Source organism: Pungitius pungitius, chromosome 7 (genome assembly GCF_949316345.1).
Source record: "Pungitius pungitius chromosome 7, fPunPun2.1, whole genome shotgun sequence".
In the NCBI taxonomy this organism is placed as follows: Eukaryota; Metazoa; Chordata; class Actinopteri; order Perciformes; family Gasterosteidae; genus Pungitius; species Pungitius pungitius.
Window position 1 is genome coordinate 18,061,730 of NC_084906.1, and position 19,119 is coordinate 18,080,848.

General features: G+C 44.7%; 3 protein-coding genes across 3 annotated transcripts; 1 reads left to right on the forward strand and 2 right to left on the reverse strand.

The window, feature by feature from the left end:
- Window positions 1-1,181: 1,181 nt before the first annotated feature.
- si:ch211-221n20.8 (uncharacterized protein LOC100034409 homolog) lies at window positions 1,182-8,509 on the forward strand. Its single transcript, XM_037469671.2, has 20 exons — window positions 1,182-1,239; window positions 1,322-1,495; window positions 1,817-1,942; window positions 2,113-2,253; window positions 2,349-2,474; window positions 2,855-2,977; window positions 3,181-3,303; window positions 3,435-3,557; window positions 3,660-3,782; window positions 4,014-4,136; window positions 4,686-4,811; window positions 5,287-5,415; window positions 5,543-5,635; window positions 5,738-5,833; window positions 5,956-6,051; window positions 6,225-6,320; window positions 7,353-7,454; window positions 7,536-7,641; window positions 7,720-7,836; window positions 8,059-8,509. Exons 2-20 carry the CDS (start codon window positions 1,387-1,389, stop codon window positions 8,135-8,137), a joined length of 2,157 nt encoding a protein of 718 aa, XP_037325568.2. The 5' UTR covers window positions 1,182-1,239; window positions 1,322-1,386; the 3' UTR covers window positions 8,138-8,509.
- A 469-nt stretch (window positions 8,510-8,978) lies between these two features.
- LOC119216513 (cytochrome P450 2J4-like) lies at window positions 8,979-12,622 on the reverse strand. The gene is made up of 9 exons (XM_037469434.2): window positions 12,341-12,622; window positions 11,701-11,860; window positions 11,193-11,342; window positions 10,947-11,107; window positions 10,621-10,797; window positions 10,030-10,183; window positions 9,712-9,899; window positions 9,498-9,639; window positions 8,979-9,197 (listed from the first exon to the last, which is right to left on the reverse strand). The coding sequence occupies exons 1-9, from the start codon at window positions 12,542-12,544 to the stop codon at window positions 9,022-9,024; spliced, it is 1,512 nt and encodes a 503-aa protein (XP_037325331.2). The 5' UTR covers window positions 12,545-12,622; the 3' UTR covers window positions 8,979-9,021.
- Window positions 12,623-13,711: 1,089 nt separating this feature from the next.
- LOC134132201 (cytochrome P450 2J6-like) lies at window positions 13,712-18,143 on the reverse strand. The gene is made up of 9 exons (XM_062563639.1): window positions 17,858-18,143; window positions 17,607-17,769; window positions 17,076-17,225; window positions 16,825-16,985; window positions 15,669-15,845; window positions 15,177-15,318; window positions 14,657-14,844; window positions 14,433-14,574; window positions 13,712-14,194 (listed from the first exon to the last, which is right to left on the reverse strand). The coding sequence occupies exons 1-9, from the start codon at window positions 18,059-18,061 to the stop codon at window positions 14,019-14,021; spliced, it is 1,503 nt and encodes a 500-aa protein (XP_062419623.1). The 5' UTR covers window positions 18,062-18,143; the 3' UTR covers window positions 13,712-14,018.
- Between the last annotated feature and the right edge of the window lie 976 nt (window positions 18,144-19,119).

The window sequence follows — 19,119 nt, forward strand, 5'->3', positions numbered from 1 at the left end:
ATACTCAAAGCTCCACTTTCCCCCCCAAGATTTGCATGAACCTGTAATAAAATGCCTGGGGAGGCCATAATTTGCACATTCACAAAAAATTCAAATCGCTCCTCGAAACAAACCCTGGAACTTTTTTTAAAGTCGACCCCCTGACCTCCCGCGAGCCTGCTGACCGCTGCGTGGCCTCGTGTCGCCGCTCGAAGCGGCTCGACGTCCCGGGGGCTCTGCGGCGCGGACTCGGGATTCGTGGAATGGGAGGTGCGGAGTCCGCGGACAGGATGTGGAGTCACTGCGCACCCCCCCCATCCCCTCCCCCGACCACCCCCACCCTCCCACCCACTCGCTCCGTCCCCCCCCCCCCCGCATTGAGATCGAGCCGCCTTCCGTCTAGAGAAGATAAGAGGCTCTTTTTGACATCTGGATAACTCGATCTCCGCCTCGACCCCGTTCAAAAGCGCGAGTGGATCAAGAGGCGGTAAGTTTGTTACACTTTTACCTAGTATGTGCATGGCGTAATTACCCTATAACTTATTTACCCCGCCCCCCCCCCCCCTTCTCCCTCGGCGAAATAATGGTATAGCAGATTCTACATCTGCAAAAGCTCTTCCAAGCTGCTTTTCTTATTTCCAAATGCAACAGACTTGTTTTAAAACATGTGGCAGTACTCCAGCTGCTGCTTTTTCTTTTGTTCTGTGTAGACAGCCCCCAGGGGGGCAGAGGGGGGGGGGGGGTTAACCTAATAACAGGGTGCTCTTACCCCTACGTTGTGTTTTGCCTGTCTGGACTTGCTCCTTGTGGCTGCTGTGTGTGGCTGCCGCACACAGTTCATAAGGAGGTCCAAACATTCATCCACCTCTGTAGTATTTGTGACATGCCGGCATTTACTCTAGCAAACGCACCCCTTCACCTATGCACAGGTTCGGGTGAGGATGACTCCCCACGGGACTCTCCTCCCGGCCCTGCTGCTGGTTTGGGTTCTGGTTCCGTCTGCGTCGGAGAATCTAAGCAGCCCCGAGGAAAATGAAAACGAAGTTCTGAGGCGGACTCGGTCGGAGCTCCACGAGAAGCAGGCCAGTGACCGAGGAAACCCACCACGAAGAGATATAATAGGAAAACTGTTGGATTGTGTGAGTCGCGTGAATCAAACGCAATTGGTCTCACTTTTTGTGTTTATTTTTTATAATCAGGTGACTGAAAATGCCATCGGAAATCTCAGTGAGACGACACCGAGCCCCATTACTACCACAGGTGACTTTTTTTTACTCTCTCCGCTGGGTTCCTTTTTACCATTTCTCCATCATTTGCTACTTTTCCCTTTATACGCGAGCAGCTCCTTCCACCGCCACGGTTTCCCCGAGCCCCAGTCTCGCTCCCCGTTGTCGTGGAAACGGAGGGATGCTGCAGAACGGCTCGGCCTGCGTCTGTCCGCCCGGGACGGCGGAGGATGGGGACAGCTGCGCTTGTCCTGCCGGCTTCGCTCTGGAGGGGCCAGCGGGCTGCAAAGGTGAGAAGGGGCCAGCGTTTTTTAAGTGACGGTGCCGCGCGTCGCAACGTCAACGGACCAGAACTGCATTCAATTTCAAGCGTTGTTACCTGACTCCGATGAGGCGACGGCGGGCGGTCTCTACTCTGCATTTAATACTATTCAAAGCTAGTGAGTCGTTTCTGCGGGAATCGCAAACAAAACGCGATATTCAGATCAAAACAAACAATTTTTGCTTTGATATTCGAAATGCCGCTCTAAAGGTTTCCCATCCGCGCCTGGTGTTTGCACACAGCGACGTCGCTTTGACACGACCTATTATCTCCCCTCTGTGCTCGACAGACATCGATGAGTGCAACGCACGGGGGCCCGGAGCATGTGGTCCCCACGGCGCCTGCACTAATAGCCCCGGCTCTTACTCGTGCAGCTGTCTCCGTGGTTACCTGATGGCTGCTGGAGGGTGCCAGGGTTCGTCAGCCTCTGTGTGTGTGTGTGTGTGTGTGTGTGTGGGTGTGTGAGAGAGAGAAAGGCGGAGAAGATGTAATGTGAGCGCGTTGGAGAGGTCAGTCGATGATCTGCACCGTTTTGGCCCCGTGTCGGGTGGTCCTAATGCACGTATACCGCATGGGTGTTTACAGACGTGGACGAGTGTGCCCTGGCTGCAGTGACGGGCCTGCAGGCCTGTCAGGGTGACGCTGAATGCAGAAACACCCCCGGGTCCTTCACCTGCTCGTGCCCTTCGGGATTCGTGACGGCCCTGGATGGAAAAAGCTGCGCAGGCGAGGCCCATGTTGGCATTCTTGTGTGCGTTGCCGTGTGCCACCGATGGCTTTGGAGGCTCCCTAAAGCTGTTCTTGGCTCCTCTTCCCCGTAGATGTGGACGAGTGCAGCTTCGAGGAGCTGTGTCGCCGCGAGCTGGGGAACGCATGCGAGAACACTCCCGGCAGCTTTGTGTGCCGCTGCCAGCCGGGCTTCAGAGCGGAGGCTTCGGCCTGTGCCGGTGAGTCCGTCACTCAGCTCCACCGAGGCCCCGGGTGGGGCTGATCCAACGTGGGGAGATTGGATTTCGGTGTGGTGCGTTTCTCATCATTCACTCGCGTTCCTTCAGACTCAATAACTGCTGACAGGAAGGAAGGCTTTGCGGGGGGCTTTGCGGGCGCTTTAATCTGCTTGTTTTTGTTTCCGCTCCTCCCCCCTTTCATTTAATGACTCATTTCCCTTCGTGTCCTTTATATTCCCCCCCCCCCCACTACTCTACCAGCTGTCTTTTTGTGTTTTTTTCCCTGACACTTCTGGACTCCAGGCCTCTGGTCCTGTATATCCAGGCTGCACCAGGCTTTACGCAGTATGCTCTTTTCCCGTCCCCCGTCTCTGATCCAGATGTGGATGAATGTGCGGAGAGTCCCGCGGTGTGTGGCGGTCAGGCCGTGTGTGAGAACACGCCGGGGAGCTACAAGTGTGGTTGTCGACCAGGTTACCAGGGAAACGGCACACACTGCGAGGGTAAGCAATAAGCGCTTGACATCCCCCCCCCCCCCCCCCCCCATGGAAAACTCCTGCTCCCTGCAGATGGGGTCAGCTTACTTGTGTGCGCGTGTTTTAATGTTCCCTGTTATGCCTTCCATTCAAAATTGTCCCGGAAGGCAAAAAGATAATTATTAAATGGAAATGATGTATCCGCGTGTGTGCGCGCGCTCTCTTTTCAGATGAGAATGAGTGCGCGTCAGGTGGTCACGGGTGTGACACCAACGCTCGCTGCGGCAACATCATTGGCTCCTACTTCTGCCAATGCTACCAGGGCTTCAATGGAGACGGGCACTCTTGTTTTGGTGGGTGAGCGGTGCTTTCCGCAATTGCTGGAGGTGCTCTGGGATCACCGGGGGTCCACCGGTTGATGCCCTATGCCCTGCAGACAGTTCACAAACGGTTCACTCCTTCCGGGGTGGTCCTTCCTTTACAGACATCGATGAGTGTGCTCTCAGCAACGGCCACTGTCAACACAACTGCTCCAACGAAGCAGGAGGGTACAGCTGCCTTTGTGACTCAGGCTACCAGCTGGACCAAGATGGACTCAACTGCACAGGTAAAAACCATAAATGTGAACATTAGGGCTGTCAACATAAACGCATTGATCTCGGCAGATTAGTGTGTAAAAGTGAACTTCAATGTCTCTCCGCTCTCTCAGATGTTGATGAGTGTCTGACACCGAATGGGACCTGCGAGCATATTTGCATCAACACTCGGGGATCGTTCCGGTGCTCCTGCCGGCCCGGCTACCAGTTGCACATCGATGGCCACACCTGTGTGGGTCAGTCACTCACAGGCACTCTTCACTCACTGTTTACATTCTGATTTAAGCTGATTTACACAAAGGGCCGTGAATGTGTCGCCTCACGTTGTGTTCTTACATAATTATCTACCCAAATGCAAGTGGATGCATTTTTTGGAAGATTCATGATATGAGATGCTCTTTCAAGAATCTGTTCCAAGTGTCCAAGTGTGTGTTTCTCTCTGTGTGTGTGTGTGTGTGTGTGTTCAGACATTGATGAATGTAAACTGCAGGGTGGCGGCTGTTCTCACACCTGCACCAACTCTCCAGGAGGACACACTTGCCACTGTCCTCCTCCTCTTCTGCTGGACACAGACAACCTCACCTGCAGCAGTATGTTCCCTCGCAGCATTTTTCTTTTATGATTTGCACAAAAGTGTGAAAACGTCAGGCGAGTCAAGCTGTTTTTCTAATTACTTTCACTTCACTCTTAAACAACCGCATTAATTAATTATTAATTAAAGCAATAGCATTGTTTAGAGAAAAATACTTTTACTTTTACATTTGATGTCTCTTGATTAAGTCAATTTTAAACCCAATAATGTACAATGATTTAACTGTTGGCCATAATTACAACACAAATGTTTGATTATTTTTATTCTAAATTAACCTGCAAATGAAATTAGATTAATAAGTGTAAGACAATAGAGAATAATGCTACAAAATTAGAAAAATAATTCTACAATTTAAAGATTGGGATACGGTTCTTCTATGTATCGTTTGTTAGAAATTTGACCATCATATTTTGCTTTAAATAATTGATTAAGTTTGTATTCTTATTCTATCAAGTAATCAATTATTTTAGAGCTCTGCAAAAAAAACATTTTTTTTTTAAATTGCAATATTTCAATGTTTAAAACAATCAATTTTCCAATTGAACAGATGTAACATCGTGCGAGCTGAGGAACGGAGGTTGTGACCACGTGTGCACGCTGCGGGCCGAGCGGCAGGTCCAGTGTCGCTGTCGGCCCGGCTGGCAGTTGGGCCAGAACCAGAGGAGCTGCGAGGGTGAGACTTGCCTTTTGGTGTTGAGTTACTCCGTCCTGACGGCCAAAAACACATTTAGTCCTGGAAATGAAGCTGTTTATTTGAGAACGGGTAATCTTAGTCAAGGTCACCTCTGAGCAGGGAACGTTTAGAGTGATTTTTAAATGTTTATTTTAAGTGCGCATTACATTTTTTTTTAAAAGCACACATGCATTAATGTGTAAGCGTGAATTGCTGCAGTCCTTCAAACAGACATTTTAAGTGCTGGAAAGGTGTAAATGGCTACAATCAGCGTCTCATCCATTTGGCACTCACCAGGCGGGCAGTTAAGTGTGGCCACATTTTCTTGGATGCTAAGCTTGTGCGCGCTTAGCCCGAGCTTCGCTGCTCCTTCAGATCACACGAAAACAAACCGACCGCAGGTCACAGATGGGTTTTGGAGTTTTGGAGCTGTGTAGCTGTGTAACTGTCCCCTTTGTCTCTTGTCTCTGTCAAGACGTGAATGAGTGCGGCGACTTCACAAACGGAGGCTGCGAGCAGCTGTGTGTGAACCGCCCGGGTGGCTTCACCTGCGCCTGCGGGGTCGGGTACGAAGTGCGGACCGACGACCTCGCCAAGTGCCGCCGTGAGTCAAGCGTCAAAAACAACGAAACGTCGTGGTGAATCCTACAGGCCGACGGACTGAGTTGGAAGATGTTTATCTTTTTTGTTGTTGTGAGGGCTTGAATTTCCGACATCCTCTTCCATTCCAGCTGTGTGCAACCCGCCCTGTTACAACTATGGAGTGTGTGTTGCCCCAAACAGCTGCGACTGTCCTCCGGGATACCCCGGGCACGGCTGCTCAGGTACAAACCCTCGACACCTCACTTGCCCCGGTGATGTCACAAGTTGCTCACCGCTACCCGGAGGATCAGGTGCATGTTTTCTTTTGTGTGTGTGTGTTTCAGCCATGTGCTCCCCACCCTGTGCCCACGGAGGCACCTGTATGCGCTGGAACGAGTGTCTCTGTCCTCCTGGCTGGGCCGGAGCAGGCTGCCACACAGGTACACCGACTTCTGGATGAGAAGAAACAATACACTGATGCACAAGCAGTTAGTTACGAGATGGTCGCGTTCTCTCTCTCTCTCTCTCTCTCTCTCTCTCTCTCTCTGTGTGTGTGTGTCAGCGCTGTGTGAGCTGCCCTGCGCTAACGGCGGTCGCTGCGTGGGGCCCGATACCTGCCAGTGTCCCTCGGACTACACCGGCCCCCAGTGCCTCGTGCGTGAGTAACAAGTCATTTCTACCTCCTCGGCTCCATGTGCGTTAGCAAGACTGTCAAAAATATGTCAAAAATGCATTGGGTAATTAAAGAAGGGTTCATGTTTAGATCTTGTTTTTCCACACAGACCTTCATTGGTCCCTCTGTTTGTGTGTGTGTGTGTGTGTTTCTTGCAGCCGTCTGCACTCCTGCCTGCAAAAACGGGGGAACATGCGTGGATGTCAACAAATGCACTTGTGTTGGCGGATGGCAAGGCGCTCGTTGCCAGATAGGTGACGTCGCACCCGACCTTTGTTGTTGCGGTTCATTTAGCACACAGGACTCGGTGTGGTAAAATGTAACACAGCATGAGAATTATTCCCCACTTTTTAAATTATGGAACCACATTGCTTCTCATGTGCTTTTACTATAATTAGCTGCTCTCTCTGGAACGATTTGATTCAATCAGGACGCAGGTTTCCTGTTTCCAGAGGAGTCAGTACATACAGTACATACACAAGGTTCCATCCGTTAGGCTTAATGAAGAAAATGAGAGTTCTCCCTGCTCTGGCTTAATCTCCTCTTTGTGAATTACTGTACATATTTGGGGGGCAATTACAACAGTGATGTTTGCATTAACTTTTTTTTCTTTATTATTGTCTTTTTTCTATCTTTTCAGTATTTATCATTATTTACTGGCTGTATTCTAAATCTCCCCCCCCCCTGAGGGATATCAAAGCTATACATTTATTTATATACCATGATTACATATGTATTTGATCATATCATTGGGCTTCCAAATGAAACTTTTTAGCCTTTCATGCGTTGCTTTTCTTTTTCTTATGTTATGGTTTACTTGATATATTTGGGTTTATAATTGCTGTCCAGAAAAAGAAGCATTTCCATTTTGACTCAAATATGTTGATCCACCTTATAGTCAAGGCAATTAATCAAATGAATATGAGTCTGACTAAGCGGTTATGAACATGGGGAATACACGGCCCTTCTTTAAATGTTCTGCACTGTCGAGTGAGTGGTTCTCCAGGCAGCCAGCAGGGGGAGCTGTGCACCAATTCTGCTCTCAAAATGATTTTGTGAATCAAAGATGAATAACTTGAGGGAACTGCTCATTGTTTGCTCTAAGGTAGAAGATTTTAGCTACAAACTTGAGGGTAGATTTTAAGGTTATTTTACTTATTGAAGACTCTTGTATAGTCTTATATTCCGTCATTAGCTCTCTTTTTTTGTCTGCGGTAACAATAATTGATGCTCTGTTCATTTCGAACTTATACTTTCCTCTGTGTTGTCTCTTCTGACTCCCTCAGAGCCGGTTCATTGTCAGAAACCCTGTAAGAACGGTGGAGTCTGCGTGGGCTTGAACAGGTGCCGCTGCGCCAAAGGATTCGCTGGGAGTCTCTGTGAAACAGGTTGGTTTGTACGCGTCTCAACGACCCTTCTATGCCTTCGCTTTGCTTCAACACCTTTTACTGTGTGGCGTATGTCTACAGCGGTGACCGTCCCCTGTGTGCCGCCGTGCCGAAACGGGGCCACGTGCAGCCCTCACAACACCTGCGCCTGTCCTGAGGGCACCGCCGGCCTGCGCTGTGAGAGACTGTAAGCGACACGAGTAACAAATGACACCAGCATCAGTATTTTTTATTTTTCATGGCTGTGTGTTTGTGTGTGTCCTAGGACGTGTCCTGTGGTCACCACCGTGGTCGCGATGGCTCGAGCTGTGAGGAAGGCGTTCAGGGAGAGTTACGTCGACCGCTGTGGACCTCTGGGAGTTCAGCTGTGCACTAAATACAGGTGTTTTCTTATTACGTAAAAAGTAGAAACAACCTGATATTTTAAAAAAAGCCCACGATGGAGCTTGACCCAAAACATGTTGCTTTTTGTTTACATTTAACGTCACTTATTTTTACATTAGATGAGGTCATTCAAGTTCGTGGTAGAGCATTATTGCGCAAGCAAACGTGAAAGGTGTCTTACAGTCGCACTTAAATGACAGTAAATGCTTTGTTTTCACAGGATGAACCAGGCTCGTGTGTACCTGCAGGCCTACAGGGTGGGCTACAAAATCCAGTGTCCAGAGAAGAAGGGCACATGAGAAATGTCATGAAACATCGCCCAAAGGACACCGAGCTGTGAACTCTAAAGTGTGAATTTAGGGATTAGTGAGGCGGTGTTGTGGCCTCCCTGCAGGGGGAGCCTCTACTTATTTGATGTGACATAAGCTCACAGTTATCTTTAAATAGGTTCTGTACACACTATTTTGTTTTTATAATACTAGAAAATATTCCTCCCGCATAAGTTTTATTATTTGTCATGTTTGTATATGTCAAAGAAACTTTTTTTGTCTTTTTATAAAACTATTTTGTTTAGAAACCGTTAACCTAATGATGGTCTGATAATAATTCATGTCAGCATAAGAATACTCAAAATAGTTCAGCTTAGGGAATTCTCACCAATAAAGATAAAGTGTCACAAAAATGTACACGTTGGTGAGATTAATTCATCGAAATGTTGAGGTGTCTTCTGCGAAGCTCGAGCTCACGGCGCTAAACAACTCACAAAAGCAGCCTTCACGTTTACTTTGAATACTCACAGTAAATAACTGCTAACTGCTGCAGTGTGAGACCGTGCCCAGTGTGGTTATCTGCCCTCTCACCCAGCACACGGGTTTATCACCTTGTTTACACACGCTTTCCCTTATGGACCTCACTGCTTAAGCAGGTAAAAGGTTTTTGATGTGACCAACCCTCACCCAACAGCTATTGTTCCCGTCAAGCACCGCTAAAGCTCCTCGTTTAATCAGAGAGCAACCGTACGTTGTTAACTAAACGGGATTGTGCCGGAAAAAAAAACAATTAGCACCCTGAGGATCCAGATGGTTTATTAAGACTAGACAGACCAGGACTTATAGTTGTACTCCAAATAAATGCAAAAACCTGGAATATATATAAAAAAATGTGCATGTGTGAGGAGTCACTCTTAGCGTGAAATGGCACAGATCTCATAAGGTTCGGGTGAAAGGGTGATGCCGAAACGGGGCTTCAGCAGAGGCTCCACGCCCGGAGGCATGGACCAGCTGAAGCGCTGCATGAAGGAGGTGAAGAAGAGGAAGAGCTCCATCCTGGCCAGGTTCTCCCCGAGACACAATCTCTTACCTGCAGCAAAGTCACACCACAACACGTCAATCATTCGATGCCACCTACACAGTTATATCCCAGTTATGCTTCAAATGCGGGATTTCATTTTATGCAAAATGGGACATTTACGCAACCAACTACTGCCGAAAAAAATGAGATATTCCTCACATTTGAAACATTTCTTTGAGGGATTTCAGATTACAGGTCAAACGACGATCACTCAAACTTCTAATGTCATTAGAAATCTGGTGAACTCAGGGGGCGCACAGGTAACTGAAGATAATAACAACAAAGGAGAAGTTCTGGAATGATAATCACCAGCAGAGAAAGGGATGAAAGCCGCTCGCTTCACAAACTTGCCCTCCTGGTTCAGGAAGTGTCCCGGGTTAAAGGTGTCCGGCGTCTCCCACTCGTTCTTGTCAAACAGCACCGAGGTCAGATTGGGGATTATTGTAACTCCCTGATGATGGAAATGATCGTTACTATAAAGGCAACTCGGGTCGTGTACGCGGCATTGTAAATGAGAACTGACCTTTGGGATCGTGTAGCCTCCCACCTGGACCTCCCTGCTGGTGATATGGGGCAGGCTGAGAGGAACTATGTTGCCGATCCTCTGGACCTCGTGTACGACGGCGTCCGTGTAGGGCATGTCGGCGCGATCCTTCATGGACGGCTGTCTGGACTGTCCGATCACTCGGTCTATCTCAGCCTGGACCTTCGCTGTCCGAACGGAAAAGCAAAATAGCCTGGAAATCAATGACTGCGATTCAGGTTTGCAGCTTTTTTATGACTTCTTTTTTTTTCTGCCAAAGCAACCTCCCAATGACTTCTTGTCTGTGAGCTCTTGTACCCTGGATGTCGGGGTACTTTGCCATGTAGAGGAAAGCCCAGAGCAGGGTGGTGGACGTGGTCTCAGTGCCAGCCCCGAACAGATCGAAGGAACACATCACCAGGTTGTCATCATTGAACCTGGCGTCCGCATCATCGTCCTTCTTGCTCTGGTGCTGAGCATTTGAAGAAAATGTTTACATTTATATGTTGTTTGAATATTTTACTTATTACAGTACAGCTATTCTGCAAGAGGACGTATTCATTAGACTCCCCCCAGTACGTTCTCAAACCAGAGGCAATCTTGCCCAAACCGTTAATATTAACCGGAGAAGTATTGTTATGTGTTTTCATTCAACCGGTTACTCTGACGTGAATCAGAGTCATAAAAGTAATGTAAGGTCCATTTGAGTGATATTAAAGACAATTTACATTCTTCTTTGCTGAGTAAAATTGAGCAAAACCCTAGAAATGACTATTCCGATTTACATTTTTACAACTTTGTACTATCACGTAAAACAAAGAGAAGCAGTAAATGTTTAAATAGAACGGCCGTAAAGAGGAGTGGCTGAATAATGCCTTTTGAAGATACAGTATCATCATGACGACCCACCTTCTCCATCTCATTCAGGTAACAGTCGATGAAGTCTCTGGGCTCGGAGGGGTTAAAGTCCTCCCTGTGCTGGTCGACTTCTTTCTTGATCAAGTCCAATATTTTGACGTAAATCCCTTGAAGCGTGCGGTGCGGCCCCGGCAAGCGCCTCATCAGCACAGGAAACGCATTGTACATCTGTCAGCATCAACGAGAGGGCTGGTGAATGACACTGGTAGCACATGTGCCTCAAAGCGCTATACCAAGCATAAGATAGTATTCAGATACATTAATTAGGCACGGAACAAATCGTGAAGCTTTCATCAAAATGTTGCGAATGGGAGTACCTGAGCCCAAATGGAGGCTTCAATCCGGGTGCCATTGTCCAACAACGTCAACATGTTTTGAAACTTCTCGTTAGTGTACTCAAAGCGATGACCAAAAACCAGGGAGCAGATGATGTTGGAGACAACGTTGCGCATCAATACGTGTGGTTTGAAGGGTTTGCCTGGACAGTTGATCACATGTCAAATATGTTACATTTGAAAGAGGGTAGTCAGATGATTTTTAGATATGAGCATTGTTATTTTTACCTTTGTGACTAGCGATTTCTTTGGACGCATGAATAAATTCCTCCAGTATTGAGGATTCGAGGGATTTCTTGCCAACGCCAAAGTATTTGAGGGTGAAGAGGGCAAATCGCCTCTGCTGTTTCCATGAATGTCCATTGGAAAAAACAATACCTAAAGAAAAATATATTTATATATTTAAAACCAACAACATTTTATTTTAAAATAGATAAAACTCCAGAAAAATTCTTAAATAAACTTGTCATGAACATGCACATATTCTTGAATATAGTGACTAAGAACTGGTTCAATAGCTACACTAAAACTTAAAATTCATAGAGTCAAAAAACTTCCAAAATTCCAAAATTAACTTCAGCAACATTGATTCGAGGAACTGAAATGATTATGAATCTTGGAAATGGATGATTTTTTAAATGCCAGCAGGTTCGCTTAAGCAAAATATTGTTCCTTACTGATTGTCGAATTCACAGAGTAAAAACTATTGGTGATGTAGTAAAAAAACAGTCTGTACCCATTTCAGGCAACACATCGGAATGTATTGCAAAATCCGGCCGGCCATCCGCGTGGTCTCCTTTGGCGAGACCCTCTTGCACCGCACTGAGGCCGTTCAACACCACCGACCACAAGGGGCCCATTTTCAGGCTGTACACTTTCCCATACTTCTCTGCCAACTGCCACAAAGACAACAACACAGCGTACACAAGTGAGTGAGACGAAGAGCAAACATGCAACCTTCACTTTGAGCTGTGAGACAATGCTCAGAGAAGCAGGAAAAAGCACATTACATAAGTGTCTATTTACAATTGGATTAGATAACTGTAGATCAATTGTTTCAGTGGGATTTGTCCTTGAGATAATATCCACATCTATCCTGAGATTCATAAAAATAACAATGCAATATGTAGATAGTCCTTTGCACGTAAAAGCCTTTGCTTTGTCCTTTAATGTCTCTTATTTTAAAATATTCATTGGAAAAATACATGGAGTTTTTATATAGCGGAAACGAATCATTGCAGTATATATATTTATTAATAGCATCATCATAACATATGGTCAGAATCACACTATTGCTTGAGCTATATCACTTAAATATTGTATTTATAAGGTCAGTTATTTCCCTCAATGGGACGCATTAGAAATGGACGCATTACCTTAGTCATGTCCACATGCGGGTTGCTGGGGTCAAAGGAGAACAGGTTGCCCACGAGGGGAAACGCCCACGGCCCCGGGGGGAAGCCGCTGGGCCGCCGGGCCCTCAGATACTCTGCGGTCACCAGGAGAACCAGCGTGAAGAGCAGCAGGCTGCGGCCATCCAGCCACAGCCAGGCGGAGGAGACACCAGAGAGTTGGTCCATAGCGCTCAGGAGCCTCCGGAGCCACTGGGTCAGGTCTCGCGTCTGCTTCGCTACATGGCACAGGAGCAGAGGTCGGGAAAACACTCTTATCTAGACACTGGGATGGACAAGTCAGCTGAGTTAAGGGCTTGGCTGTGATTGGGCAGCTTTAAGTCAACAGTGAAGCCCTTTGGATCCCCACAATAATAACACTGTAGTTATTTTATCCTTTAATTAAAACTTTTTGCCTTTTGACTCATAGTCACCTACCCATGAATACAACGATAATTTTAATTTTAAGCTCTACCATTAATCATGTTATAGTATTGTTATAGTAAGTTATTTATTAGCACACACAATAAACATTTTTATATGCCTTCCGTTGATTAAGTTTTCATCTCATTTCAAAACTTAAAACTCCTAGCCTGGCATTCACAAAATGACTACAGAGTATTCTAGCATATTGGTATAATTGCCTTATTCTCAAGGATCCACGTAAAATAAAAGGTATGTTCTGTAGATATTGACCTCCAGGTGTTGGAAATTCAAAATATTGTTGCACAACATGTATAACATATTTCAATGTCAAATGAAAGATAGCAAAATAAATAATTGAAAATTTTAGAGGCCTATTAAATTGCAGTTAGTATTCTGAAACTAATAACAGACTTAATTGCTATGGGATGTAAACACTATGTGACAGTATTTCTCCATTTAAGATTAGACATTGTTTTTGTGTCAATTTTACCAGGCTATACTAAATGACATTAAAACCATTTATGTGATAAAGCCATGGTTTGGAGCCCACAGCGAAAATATGCACATTTGACCTTCAATGAAAGAAAGCAACCAAAGGACCAAGGGATTTTAAAAAATACTTAACAATTCAGCATTCATCTCTTAATCAAAAACCACAAATATCTCTAAGCCAAATATCAGCTTGATATGTTTATTGACCAAATATCGGTATTATATTCATATTAGCCTTGTCAAAGTGACGATAACACATGTGTAGTGGCCATTTGTCCTACGTGTCCTTGATCAAAGGGCCACTGATGCACCTAGTTTGACTTCTTTTACGCAGAAAAAGAGTGTTGTCCAGGCGGTGTTTTCTTGTTGTTTCTTGTTTATTTTTAACCAAAATATCACCAAAAAACATAACATAAAGTGAACTGCTATCCTATGCAGTTCCTATACACTGTCTAACTGTTAACTGTTTCACCTGTTTCACTGTTTTACCTGTTTCACTGCTGTAACTGGTAAAAACGTATTCGTCACCCTGGTGCATGCTGGTCCCACCTGGCTATGCCCTTAAGTAACCTCCACGGTCCCACCGCATTACCCAATTAGTGATCCAATTACCCAATTAGTGATCCAGCTACCCAAACAATCAAGAAAAATATATTTAAAGAATATATAACTAAATTATAGCTCCTACAACATGCAAAGATCAGAAAATCTGCTTTATCAATTGTTTTTCATTCTGGTGCCACTCTTAGCGGGAGGTAACGCAGACCTCGTAAGGAAGTGGTGCCAGAGTGACGCCAAAACGAAAGTCCATCACAGGCTTCACCCCAGCAGGCATTGAGAAAGTAAAGCGCTGCATGAAGGAGGTGAAGAAGAGGAATAGCTCCATCTTGGCCAGGTTCTCCCCGAGACACAACCGCTTACCTGTGACAGGAACAAACATTTTAGAATAAGACAACAATAGGAGTAGTCATTTCCACATTACTTTTTTAGGAGGAAGAGCAGTTGGGTGTACTGGTAACATTAGAAATATGGTCCCAATTTTAGGAACAGACCAAAGGTCAAAAGCTCCCCAAAATCACCAAATGTTGAAAAAGTCTCCGAGCTTGAATATGAACACGTTGAGATGATAACACAAGTGGGTGATTGCGTTGCTCCTCACCAGCAGAGAAAGGGATGAAAGCCGCTCGCTTCACAAACTTGCCCTCCTGGTTCAGAAAGTGTCCTGGGTTAAAGGTGTCCGGCGTGTCCCACTCGTTCTTGTCAAACAGCACCGAGGTCAGATTGGGGATTATTGTAATTCCCTAGTGATCGGAATTGTAAAGGCAATTTTAAAGAGGCCACATGGTAGTGTAAGAGAGATAGATTTTATATTTGAGAACTGACCTTTGGGATTGTGTAGCCTCCCAGCTGTATATCTTTGCTGGTAATATGAGGAAGGCTGAGAGGCGCTATGTTGGCCATCCTCTGGGCCTCATGTATGACAGCGTCTGTGTAGGGCATGTTGGCTCGATCTTCCATAGACGGAAGTCTGGACTGTCCAATTACTTCGTCTATCTCAGCCTGGACCTTTGCTGTGAAACGGTGGAAACCGACAGAATTTGTAAGACCATGAATGAAAATGTGCTAAAATACTAATGGAGATTTGGAGACAGGGAAATGCACTTCCACATTAGTGTATATAATCATTTGTGTTCCTGTTGATTTGCGTATATGCCCCAAGGCAGATCATTTATCAGACTTGTAAAGGTCTCAAATTATTGCACAAATATTTTCACCATGGCACGTGTGCCTAATTTTCAATTAAAAACTCCCACAAGGTTGTTCAAGTTTCACCCATTTGCACATTATTGAGAAATATCAAATCCCTTCAGTGATTTGGTCAGTGGGGCAAAAAATCTCTTACCCTGGATCTCGGGATGCTTCACCATGTAGAGGAAAGCCCAGCGCAAGGTGGTAGATGTGGTCTCAGATCCAGCCAAGAACAGATCCAAGACACACAAAACTAGGTTTTCCTCATCAAAAGTATTGTCAGCCTGTCCCTTACTCTGAGAATATATAAAAATTCATGTTTCAAAATGTGCTACCAAATCATTCGGAACAGCTGTATTTCAACGTGATCACAGCAGGGAGTATAATCGTTTATGCTGGTTACTTACAGGTTTCTTCTATCATAGAATTTCACAAAGAACAATGTCTAATAACTCTTAGTCATCACTTACAAAATGTGTGGCTGTATCTGTCACATTAACACATGGTATCAAAGTGGGATTCCACATTGCGTTAGGACAACCCATTAACTGCTGAGGGTTCTAATTTAGATGCATTACAAGCAGAGGTGCTGTTCCCAAGTTCTCCATAGAAAACAGTATAAATAAAGCAACATCTTGTCAATCACCGTCTGAATCTCATTCAGGTAGCAGTCGATATAGTCTCTTTGGTCGGAGGGATCCCAGTTCTGTTTGTGCTCCTTCAGCTCCACCCCTATGAAGTCCTTCACATTGTTCCAGATGTGCTGGACTGTACGATGAGGACCTGGCAAACGTCTCATCAGCACAGGAAAGGAGTTGTAAAGCTGTAAAGCAGATTGGAACAAAAAATATTGAAAAAGCATTTCAGAGAGAAATGTCTAATTATAATCAATGCCACATATTCAAATTAGGCCTGTCAATAGATTTAAAAAAAATAATGAATTAATGGCACATTCTGAAATTCAATAATCTAAAATAATGAATGTTGTTAATGTTGTTACAATGTTTGTTTTTTTAATGTTTGTTTTTATTTTAAAGACTAGTTAAATCTTGCAAATAATGAGTAGTCACTTTAGGGTGTATTTTAGACAATGTTGTTCAATTGTTAATGTTATTTTAAAACATAAAAATACACACATTTGATCATCTTGGAGAAAAATGTTGAACTAGCGACTCTTCCTGCTGTCCTTGTGCACTTTGCTCTCAACTGGCAACAATCTTCCCCACATTTAGTCAGGAAGTTTTCAAACCACGCTCTTTTAGGGACACGGTGGTGGTCCTCTGCAGACTGTGTGCTCGGGGGGGGGTAACGTTAGATGTTGAGATGGAAGTAGCCTAGCAGCTAGCTTGGCATGGCGGTGCTTTGAGTGGTCTGTTTGCCACTCACCCTCCTTCTGTTTGACACGTGGAGGAAATCCTCTGCAGTTTCTTTCAGTGCCTTTGTTTGTTTTAATTCAAATGCATAAAACTCTCTCTATCTTGAGCTACCGACTTGCTTTCTCCCCTGTAACTGACTACAGCGGTCAACTTCCGATTTACTTCTTGAAGTAAACAAAGGTATGTTAACTATGTTAAAATATTTTGTCACATTAACTTTGGCCATATTAATTGCATAGATTAAAACATGTATGTTGTCAGCGCTAATTCTAATGTATTTATTCCACCATGTGTGTATGACATACAGTATATGTCCATAAATAGAGCTACAAGCAGGATTTGTGAACTTTCAAATGTAAAAAGTCAAAATCCTCAAACATATATAAGCAGCATTAGGATTTCATCAACAGCTCAAAAATGCTTTACCTGACCCCAAATGGAAGCTTCTAATTCAAGAGCATCGCCAAACCACTTCATCAGTTTGAGGAACTTCTCGTCTCCGTATTCAAAGCGATGCCCAAAAACCAGGGAGCAGATGATGTTGGAGACAACGTTGTTCATGGTGAGGTGTGGATCAAAGGGCTTACCTCCACATTTAAACAGAAAATGTGATGTTAATGTAATATTTGTCATTGCGTATAGATCTTAATGTGTTGCTGTGCATTTACTATATTTACCTTTATGGCTATTGAAGTCTTTTGCACAATATGCAAATTCATCCAAGATGACGGATTCTAGGGACTTCTTGCCAAATCCAAAATGTCTCAGGGTTGAGAGTGCAAAACGTCTCTGCTGCTTCCATATATTCCCATTACTGAAAATGACACCTGGTGGTAGACAAGGAGTAGTACAAATAAATTAGATAAGTAGTACTAACTTTATTTTTAGGAATGGTTATTATTTTTGGGAGTTGGTTTTTACATTTGCAACTGCTATAAACACACCTTTTCTATGCGTGAAGAACAGCAACAAGGTTTTCTAACTAATTCTTCAAACAATCACACCAGAGTTCATCACAGCAAGCAGGAAATATATTGAAGATTTGCAGAAATTTGAATTCTCAGTAGCAAAAAAATAAATGTATACTCTCAATTTCCCCCCCTTATTTTCTGTAAAATTCACTTAAAAATGCTTCCCTGTATCACAGATGCCTCATTAGCAGTGAGTTGAGTACAGACTTTGTGTGTGAGTGTGTGAGGTCTGCTCACCCAGTCCATGAGCTATGTCCTGCTGGAGAGGGAGATCCGGGCGGTCTGCCATGCTGTCTCCCTGACTTACCAGAGCTTCTTTCAGAACCGTGATGCCGTTCAACACCACCATCCACCTCTGACCCATTCGAAGGCTGTACACGTCTCCGTACCTCCCAGCTAACTGAGAGAGGAGGAAGAGCAGTAAACACAAACAGTGTCCACTCGGGAAACCTGTAAACATTTGTTATGGTCTAACATTTGAGATCTACCTGGGTCAAGCTCACATGGGCCCTATTGTAATCCAAGGTGAAAATGTGGCCCACGATAGGAAGTGCCGGGGGTCCCGGAGGGAAGCTTCCCGGCCGCCGGTTCTTTACATAATCTGCGCTGAGGAGGAAAACTACAGCAAAGAGCAGAACACTTTTGACGTCTAAGTTGAAATAAGATCCGCACACAGAAAAGATTGAATCCATTCCAAAAGAGTGGTGAGTTGCTCTGAGCCAGTAAAATCCTGTATTGCTCTCCAATGAGGGAGGCTCACTATTGACTCTTGGCTTAATGGCAAAGCCCTTCTGTTTGCACTGAACTCTGCCCTTTTGATACTTCGTGAAGGATTTGTTCACACTGTTAATCAGTGACCTAAACCATATCATATTGCAGTGTAAGGAATATATTTTTTTCCTAGGAATATGAATTTATAAACCATACCTTTAAATAGCAGAATCCTTAAATTGAATGACTTTGATTAAACTAAAAGACACGTGTTTCTTCGCAGGAGTTCAAGGTTATGACACAAAAGCTGGACCACAGGAGACACTATCCTCCATCACCGTCTGGTACGCTGCAGCCACAGCCAAGGACGAGGGCAGGCTGCAGCGTGTCATCCGCTCTGCAGAGAGGGTGATCGGCTTTAATCTGCTGTTCCTCCAGGACTCTGAGGCGGGCAAGAAAGATTGTAGCCGACCCCTCTCACCCCAGACACAGACTCTTTGAGCCCTTTCCATCTGCCAGGAGGCTGCGGCCCATCAGGACCAAGACCTCTCGCCACTGAATCAGTTTTTTCCCGTCGGCAGTTGGTCTCATGAACCAAGTCCGAGTCCCCCAGTAACCCAATACTCCATTTTACTTTATCTTATTTTATTATTATATTGCATCAAATCACCAAGTAAAATTCCTCTATGTGTAAACATGTCCGGTAATAAATGGCTTCTGATTTTTGAATCTACTATTACACTGTGTTCCAGTTTCTTCATATTCTCCATCCTCAACTGTCTATAGCGGTTTTGACATTGACATTAAAACAATCAATGTGATAAAGTCAGTGCTTTGGAGCCCACAGCAAAAATATGCACATTTAAACGTCCATGTAAGAAAGCAACAGATGGACAAAGGGACTATTTCAAATTTTTAATAGGAAGTGATTAAAAAAAATACTAAACAATTCAGCAATCTCTTAAACTAGCCTAAAAGCCACAGATATATCTGTAAGCCAAATGTCGGTTTTATATTTGTATTAACCTTGTCACAGTGA